Here is a 9,726-nt window from a genome sequence, read left to right on the forward strand (position 1 = left end):
AACCACTGATGAGCTCCAGCTGATCAGAGGAGCAGCCTCTTTTGAAGCAAAAGCTGGACCCATTTGGGGTATGTTGGTGCTAATTAAGTGGATTGTAGAGCCACCTGGTTATGAATTATCTGGGTCCTTCTGTATCTGCACATACAGCTTTGAGCCTTAAAGCTGAACTTCTGCAGTGTGGCTAGTTTGAAAGAGTACTCCTAAGCTTTAGAGCAGAATACTAGTGCCTGTATGCATTAAACTAATGCATGAATTTCAGCAAGTGACCTCTGTCTTGGGGAAACACCACTGGCTTCTTATCTGCTGCATGATGCAGTTTAAACTCCTGGTTCTAGTATTATAAATCCCTTTAAATTCTATATTGCTGCTTTCCCTGTGAACGGTTTTGATAGCTGAGGCACTCCCTGCATCTATCCCCATGCAGGTAGTTTTGAGAACTATTGAAAAGATGTTTTAAACCCAGGCACCGTTGTTGCCTCAAACATCTGCCTTTTTGTCAAACATCTGCTTAGTCCAGGGGTGGGCAAAATACGGTCCATGGGCCAGATCTGGCCCATGGATGGACTTTGTCCAGCCCGCCCTAGGCCCCTCAGCCCCTCAGTACCACCTGACACAGGTACTGTCCAGCCTGTGGTGCATCGCATTGGGTAAGCTCTGCAGCTGAACTGCATTTCTAGGCAGCCCAGGTGGCAGCAGCTCCTTCCGGCTGCTGCCACTGCTGGCCCCAGCCCTACGGTACTGGTGGGAACCCACATGCACAGCCCTGACTCCGGTTCACCCCACACTTGTTACAGGCCACCCACCCGTGCCTAGCAGTGGTGATGGCAGTGATGGCTGGGCAGAAGCTGCTGCTAGGAAAAGCAGCCGCCTCCCCCTCACCACTGCCGGGCCCTTCTTGCTGCAGCCACCCAGAGCCACACCCAGGCTACTCTGTGGCTCCCCTCCACTGCCACTGCTGCCCTGCTGGGCAGCCCAGAGGCAGCGGTGATGGTGGCGAAGGAGAGCTGCAGGGCAGCCCACATGTGGGCTCCAGGCAGCTGCAGCAAGAAGGACCCAGCAGCAGCAAGTGGTGGACACTTTTCCCCTGCATCTAGCAACAGCTTCTGCCCAGCTGCCACTGCTGCTGCTCAGCAAGGGCATGTGGTCTGAAGAAGGCACAGAGCAGGCTGAGGTTAAGGCTGCGCACACAGGTTCCAGCTGGTCCAGAGCTCATCCGTTCCAGCCGGTGTAAGTCTGGACTGCGCGCAGGGTGGGCCAGGGTTGGGGGTGTTGCTGTGCACTCAGCTGCTGTTGAGTGCTGGTTACAGTGGCAGGGAAGAGCCGCAGGGTGCATGGGCTCTGGGCTGTTGGTGGGGGGTGATAACTGGCCTGCGACAGATCCCCAGAACTGTCTATGTGGCCCATGGGCCCAAATAATTACCTGCCCCTGGCTTAGTCCATAACTATAACTGAGTTGCTCTAGGTAGGGCTCATAGCATACTAAAGTATCGCAGATTTTTCTCATTGATCAGCCTCTGAAAGCTGGGTCTTAGCCATCACCAAGTTTTAATTATTTGGGCTAAAATATTTAATCTTTCAGACCTGAAGTAAGGGTTTTTTTTCTTTTTTTAAAAATTGAAAAAAACCCATAATAGGTCTATATTAAAAAACTTTGAGAAGCTGTAGTGCCAGGTGAACTAGATCAGGAACTTGAAATTCAGCTGAATACAGTATGACCTCATAAATCCGGATATCAAATATCCTGAATGCTCGAAAATTCAGCACTTTGTGAAAATACACTACATTGGGGAGTAGCAGTGGCCAGTCCCAGAGCAGCAGAAAGGGAAGCTTGCATGCAGTGGCTGTCATCACCAGCCACCACCCTGTAGCGCTGTTCTGCGTGCAGCTGCTGCTCCATGACCAGCTGCCCCTCTGGTTTAAAAAATCTGGAATTTTTAAATTTCTGGAAGATGCTCAGTCCCAAGCATGCCAGATTTATGAGGATATACTGTATTAAACTAAGCTAGGAAGTGTGTGACTTATCTATGAAAACCTCACCAAATTTGATCAATTTCCAAGCCTTCAAAATTCTCAGTAGAAATTAGTAAGCACTTTCCAGTTAAATTCCCAAAACAACCAGTTCACAACTTTGATTCTGGAATTTCCTGAAATATATGCTTAATTTTGAATCTTAATAATATTTTATGAATATTGGGAAGACTGTTGTACATAATATACACACTAAGTGAGTGTTCTTTCTGTCATGAACAATTTAATCTGCCCAGATGCCACAATGATGGTAGTGTCTGTTTTTATATAATTGTCACAGTTAGGTAACAATCAGTGCCAGTGCCATTCACCAACATTAGGATAAATCAGTTTATATTAGAATTATAAGGATTTGGGTGTAGCAACCATCTGCTAGCACGGTGTTTATCACAGTGCAGCTTCAGCCTAAATTTTCCTAAGTGCCACAGAAAAATTATTAGTACAGAATCACCTTAGAAGCCTCAAATAGCATTGTGCCCCAGTTATGCTAACTATTGTATAGATACAATTTAATGCCCATCAAGATTTGTTGTGCTGCATTTATATTTCCCTTGGTCATTTTAAATTTGATGCAGTTTGTTCAGCTGTTGGCAAACTCTAATAGAGAGCCAATGGCTCTTGAAGATGATGTTAGTAGTGTTATATTCTGTCACTTGAGGCATCCAGAAATTATAGCATTGGACAGTGTTTACATTTTTCCAAATTTCTAAGTCCAAGACTCAGGATGTTCCGGGATAGAGAGAAAGCACTGGCCACGGGTAGAGTGGTGGGAGGGTGGAAGGCAACTAATATGTGACGTAGAAGCTCTTTACAAACATGTGTCTTTTTGGACTTTGCCACATAAAGTGTTCCAGGAACACGCTGTTCAAAATGCAGTCCATGCACATGTTAGTGTCTCTTATGCAGAAGGATTGCAAGATTAATAGCTAAACAGGATGTGTTATTCATTGCTACAGGGACCTCACTTCTAAGAACAGCTAAAATCTTTAACATCCTCAAACTCCTTTTCAAATCCCTGAATTAACCTGAATTAACTACCCCCTTCAGCTCAGTTTTCAGTTCATCTTCCTTTTCCCTCTCTCACTACTCCTCTTACTTCTCCCTTCAGTGACCTCCCTTTCTGCTTTATTACCTTTGTAATAGCACTATCTAGATTTGTAACACTTCTAATCCATCTGTGTCTTTTCTATCCTGTTCTCTACTGTGGGTTGTAGACAGGTATGTTTTGAGAGAGGTAGGGAAGCTAAACAAAGTTTTTATGGAGTGGTGTAAGCTAAAAGGTATCTGTGATACTTTAGCTATATTAAAACATGTTGTTTTTTCTTGACAGTCTGGTATTTCTTCCTTCATTCTGATATTATGGATGTTACACTTAATGTAGGTTTATAGACTGTATAAAATATTTAATAAGAGGTAACCTCAGAGTGCATGAAAGGTTCAAGATGCATAGTAGGAGACAATAAACTCACATAATCATCCATTAATTACAAAATGGACAGGACTTTTTCCTTCCCAGTGTGCTATATCCTGGCAAAGAAGACAAAAGGGGTGAGAGAGTAATTCAGTTTATATGTCCATTCATTCCTTGCTACCAATAAGTACCAATCACAATGAAGGATTTTGTGCTGCCAACACCTATTTGCCATGAATTTAGAGAAGCATTTGATTCATCATGTATATTTCCTTCCTTTTGCAATATGCACTACAAAAATGATCACTGTCCTGTTCTCTTCAGGTAATGATAAGTGAAAATGACAGGCCGCTGGACTGTATGCTGCAATAAAAAGACCACCTCCAAGAATGGAATGCCTGAAATGGACAATGTGGTGGAAAACGTGGAAGGAAAAATGAAGATGAAGCAAGAAATTACTTTGCTGAATGGTGTCTCTTTGATAGTAGGGAACATGATTGGCTCTGGAATCTTTGTTTCACCCAAAGGCGTTCTAATGTACAGTGGCTCCTATGGACTCTCACTAGTCCTTTGGGCTATTGGTGGGATCTTTTCATTGTTTGGAGCTTTATGTTATGCTGAATTGGGAACATCCATTGTGAAGTCAGGGGCTAGTTTTGCCTATATACTGGAGGCTTTTGGTGCTTTTATAGCCTTTATCAGACTGTGGTCTTCCCTGCTAATTATTGAACCAACAACACAGGCAGTAATAGCAATTACATTTGCTAATTACATAGTCCAACCAGTATTTCCATCCTGTGAACCACCATATGACGCAGTCAGGTTGATCGCAGCTGCTTGTATCTGTAAGTAAAGTTGTGATTCCTAAGAATAATTGAATTACAGGTGATCATGAAAGTTTTTCAGATGTTTACTTCCCAATCCTTTCTGTAAATATAATAGATTTCTACAAAGGGTGAATTTACAAGAGGTTATTCTTTTGCTTTGGGGATAATATTGCTTTGGGAGTAGAGGTGTACAATATTTTGATGGAGAGAAACTACAATTGCTAAGAGGCCACCTTGTTTTAGTGTGGATCACAGGCCTGATCCAAAACCCATTGAAGCCAATGGAAAAACTCCTAATGATTTCAATGGCCTTCTACTGAGATCTCAAATATCCAAATATTCACAAATAAATCAGCAACTGCTTGTCAGAACTTGGAGTGGAAATGAACAAAGCATTGCACTTTGATTCCTTCCCTTTGCTCTCCTTAAAAAAAGAAAGAAAGAATTAAATGTAAAAATAAAATAGAAATAAAAACTATGCAAGCAAAATATTGAGCCCAGAAAACTGGAAAGTGTCCAACTATGAACTTTATGTTTGTTATTGATTTTATACTTTAGATTTGTCCTTAGTTCACATTTATTCGTCAAGATTAGCTATGTGTGTTCTACTCTAGGGATATGCAGCTGCAGAATTGTGTCCAGTTTGGGACACTACACTTCAAGAAAGATGTGGAAACACTGAGACCACATGAGAGTTAAAATATATATATATTAGAGGTCTAGAAAGGTGGAAGAAAAAGTTGGAAGAGCTGAACTGGGATTATTTAGTGGAGAAGAGAGAAAGGAGGGATTTATTAAGAGTCTTCAAATGAAAAGGTCCTTCTAAAGAATATGGTGATACATTTTTATACATCTACAGGGAAGAGTGCAAACTATAATAGGCTTGAATTGCAACCAAGGAGAATTAACACAGACATTAAAAAGAGCTTTCTAACTATGTGTGCAGTTAAGGACTGGAATGGAAAAAAACTATAGATATGGTGAATTCTGTTACTGGAAGACATTAGGTGCAGGTTACACAAAGATTTGACCTGGAACATGTAGACAAGAAAGATCTTGCCTCAAGCAGGGTGTTAAACTAGGTGGCTATTTGAATTCCCTTCAAGACCTATTTTCCTGTGATTCTGTGGCTACTAATCCATGAGGCAAAACAAAAAGAATTATCAAATGCCACCTAGTAAATTAACAGGAGTAGTATTTTCATGTGATTATATACTGGGGATTCTGCAAGAATCTCTTCTATGCTTTTTATATAAATATTATTTATATTTCCCATTCACCCTACTGAGGTAGACAAGAAGTTCACTTCTGAACAACAGAAGCCATGAATTTAAACTGAGCTCATCAATAGTCTTTAACATTAAGAACTTGTAAATTATCCAGTTACATTCAAATATACTTGATTAACTGATGTACAGATTAGATTACATCTTGTCTGAATGAGGCCATAGGATATATTAAACTCAAATCCAAGACAAGTTTCCCCCCACAACATGGGGAAAAGAAATTCATCTTGGATTCAAGTACGGCCAAGGCAAGTGGCTGCTGCAACTCCAGCTCCAACTGCAGCAATGAAGCATGGAGTGGAGGGAGCCCAGGAAGACTGCACTGTAGCACAGGAACTGCTGTGGCTCCAGCTCCAGGTCCAGCTCTGACTCGACCCAAGGCCTGGGCCACAGCTGGAGCTATCACTGCCACTGCTGCCCAGCCAGGGTCAGAGCTACCATGTGCTCCATGGTTCAGGCTGGAGCTGGAGCCAGAGCTACTGTATAAGGTAAACCGTAGGGTGGCAAGTGGCAAGGGGGGCAGGCTCTATGGGGGGCAGGCACTGGGAGGGGTAAGTGGTGGGGGAGGTGAGTTGTAAAGAGGATAGGTGGCAGGCACTGCAGGGGTCAAGTTGCAAGACCTCAAACAAGGGAACAGGGGGCAGGCTGCCTGCCCCCCTGCCACTGCTTTCCCCACTGTTTGGCCCCTGCCACTGCTTTCCCCACTGTTTGCCCCCTGCCACTGCTTTCCACCCTGTAGCTGCGGTGGGGATGAATTTAAGATGACCCTCCAATAATTAGATTCTTAACATGGAAATCCAAGTCATCTTGAGTTCAGGTAAATACAGTATTACATGAAAATTTCTCTCCCCAGCTGACTTAATGTTGTCCCATGAACTACTTATTTCGAGGCGGGGGAGGGGGAAGAGTCATGTTCACATACAGAAGCTTCTTCAAGAGTACCTTTTGAATTTTGTCTTGGGCATTTTTGCTGTATTCCTTATGGAGCGCAGTTGCTAGGTCTGTGATATTTTGTTTGCTGTAAGCTAGTTTTCCCTGAGCTGCTGGCAGCTGGTAGGCACTGTTCCATGCAATAAATGATCTGCTTCACCACAAACCAAGTTTATAATTGGCACAGCTGGCCGAGTTTATTGTGTGTAATGATGAATAGCTTATTATGATGATGATTTAGTAGTCACAAATATTCCAACTCTGTAAGTGCTAAAAAATGTTAGCAGAAATAATGATCCAATTGATATAATTGGCATTGAGCCACTTCAGCAAAGAGAGCTTGTTTGGAACTGAGGGGCAAATATTGAATGCAATTTACTGGGAAATTCATGCCAAAATCTTATTATATTGACTTTAAGAATACTTAACAGCTCAAGCACTACACGTAGTTGTGCTTTGTAGGGTTTAAAACCTCATTCTTACAATTGATAATTCATCATGACTGATTGCCTAAAGGTACATGTTAGACTTCAAAGTGTACGATATAAAATAAATATTTAATGACCAACCTAGTATATATATATAGTGGTTTTTACTTTATACCCCTACCCTTAAAAATCAGGAATACTATAAATTACCAGCTTCTAGGAAATGAAATACTACTTTACTGTACATTCCACATTTGTTAAGTCAGGATTTATAGCAATCATTTAAATAGCAAAGATGTTTAAGATTATGTCCTAATCTGATATTTGTCTTGGAGCAATTCATTGTAAGAGCTAATATGTTTGTAGACCAAAATCTGGAGCCATTGCCTCATTATTCCAATCACTTGCTAGTGTGTAATTCCAGCGTGAAAAGCAGTAGTGAATCTGGCCTCAATCCTCAAGCATTCATGTGCATGTTTCACTATACTGCCAGAAAGCACAGTTAAATTAAAGGGGTCTGCTTCAGAGCATGAACTGCAGCCACTGTGTAAATGTTTGTATAAATGGGATCTAACAAATAGATGCTAGCTTTATTATACTTCCTAAAGTGAAATGCAGTTTAGATTGTAGTAGTTTTCTTTCCATTTTGAAACTAAAATGGGGTATGGATTATACACAAGATAAAATCCTGAAAAACTAGGACATAGTTCAAATGTGTTTCATTGTTCCATGACCAGGGCAGAGAATAAGGTTATTCACCCCTCGGGATAGAGCAGCCGCTCCCTTCTGCACACTTAATGGGGCTTGACTCAATAATGGACTCAGGCACCTCTAAGTGAGGTGAACAGTGTTTAACTTTTTTGCGCCTGGTCCTCTGAATGGAGTCCAGAGCACATAGTTGGCCATGTGAGCTTCATTACGGTGAATGGGGAGACCTGTGTGCTTCAAAAGAGATTCAGAAAACCCCCTCAGGGTATCCTCATTGCTTGAATCATTTAAAAATAAATTTAGTGCTGGAGAGGATAGCATAGGGAAAGTTCATCCACATGCTCCCCTCATAAACAGCAGCTCTTTCATCTCTGTCTCCTTTCCAGACCTTTCCTCCAGAGCGCAGGCTGTCTGCCATGCTGAGCTCAGACTGGAGGGAGGATTGTCTGGTCTGGGAGAGCTGGAATGACTAACACATGGCAATAGGACAGGCTTCCCAATGAAGGGTGTGCATTTATCTCTTTCCATCAGAAATTTCTAGGCACTGAGTAGTAGAGCTGAGTGGAGGATTGCAGCTTTGTTTTTTGGCAGCTTTCATGGCCTCAGCATTTGATTTCATTCTATATCTGCCCTAAAGAGGATGGTACTGTAGGCTGGATGGGGAGTGTATGGGTAGTCTCATGTTTAGAACGTTGACCTGGGATGGAAAAGTTCCAGCTCGGCATGATAAAGAGCACAATTTTTCAGACCACATCACCTATGCCCCAGGCCAGCGCCCTGCTAGGTTAGAGAGTGTTACTTTTTTTTCACCTGCACCCGACCCATAAACGTTTCATCTTTCATGAAACAGCTTTTGATGAGTTCAGATAATTCTGAAATGTAGATGTCTTGTCTGCAGATGATTTATTGAAAGACAATGTATGTGGTGCATAACTCACAGCAATCATCTTGTCTGTATTTGTTTTCTCAATAGGTTCAATAACATTTATTAACTGTGTCAATGTGAAATGGGGAACCAGAGTACAGGATCTTTTCACATACGCAAAAATTCTGGCCCTTATTGTAATCATAGCTGTTGGTCTTTACAAAATCTCTCAAGGTAAGAATTTACTAAATGTTACATGAATTTCTAAAACTTGAGCAATATCTGAGGCATGACAAAAGTATCAGAATCCATAGTTTAATATATGCTATATCACTATGAAAGAATTGTCAGCTTTCTAAGAGAGGTGACAGCTATATTGAAATGTAGGCTCTTGGGTCTAAAGCCTGTTTCACTTTACCTGCCTAAATAGCAACTACTCAGCAAAGTATGTGATTTTGGGGGCGTCTGTGGGAATTTTGGTTTCTGTTGAATTTTGGATTGTGGTATGTAAACTGTTGTGGATATAGTGGGGAAGTGCAAGCATGCTACTGAACATGCTCAGTAGGGTTACACTCTGGCCAGACAGATATGTGGCACCATACATGGTATATAAAGATGCATAAATCCCTGAAAATTAAGTACCCTGAGCACCCCCTCCATTGCTCCCCTTGAAGCTGTCTCTCTAGGAAGCCAAGAAAGGGAGATATTCAGGGCCAGAAGCAAAGTTGTGTGATGTAGAGAGAGCTGCTAACCAAGGATGGAGCCCTTGGTTCTATCATAGGTCCTTGCTCCTGGTAAGGTGGAAACTTTTATGCTGCACAACTCTCCATCCATTTTATTCAGTGGCTATTAAATGCAAAGTGCAATGGCTCAGCTTCTAGGAGAGGGATGCAGAAGGGGCCTGACCTGGGGTTTGGTGGCTAGGGTACTCTACTGGAAAGCAGGTAATACCAGTTGAAATCTCTTCTGGGTGAAGAGGGTCTCCCACTTCCTTGACTGAATGCCCTTACTTCTTGGCTGTTGAGTTAAAACATGTATGGGCCCTCCTCCTTCTCCTCCACCTCTTCTTCTTCTTCTTCCTTGTTTCTGGCAGGTTTCTGTTCAGGATGATTTTATTGTACCTGAACACAAAATAGAATTCAAAATTGTGTTTAAGTGCCAAAAGCAGCACTTCGATAGTTGTGTAACTGCCATTAGGTGGATAAATAAAATGGGATTCTGTCATTGGGGTCTAACTGTTGTC

General features: G+C 42.1%; 1 protein-coding gene across 3 annotated transcripts in view; it reads left to right on the plus strand.

Annotated features, from left to right (window-relative positions):
- LOC109305020 (Y+L amino acid transporter 2-like) overlaps positions 1 to 9,726 on the plus strand; it is a 69,034-nt gene that overhangs the window by 9,552 nt on the left and 49,756 nt on the right. For all 3 annotated transcript variants that reach the window (XM_019527893.1, XM_019527891.1, XM_019527892.1), the window contains 2 exons: positions 3,764 to 4,284; positions 8,592 to 8,717. In XM_019527893.1, coding sequence (XP_019383438.1) covers positions 3,780 to 4,284; positions 8,592 to 8,717 — 631 coding nt within the window. In that variant the 5' untranslated portion in view covers positions 3,764 to 3,779. The remainder of the gene's footprint in view (positions 1 to 3,763; positions 4,285 to 8,591; positions 8,718 to 9,726) is intronic.

The sequence above is a fragment of the Gavialis gangeticus genome, unplaced genomic scaffold, assembly GCF_001723915.1.
Source record: "Gavialis gangeticus isolate Ggan-Ray unplaced genomic scaffold, GavGan_comp1, whole genome shotgun sequence".
Taxonomy (NCBI): Eukaryota; Metazoa; Chordata; order Crocodylia; family Gavialidae; genus Gavialis; species Gavialis gangeticus.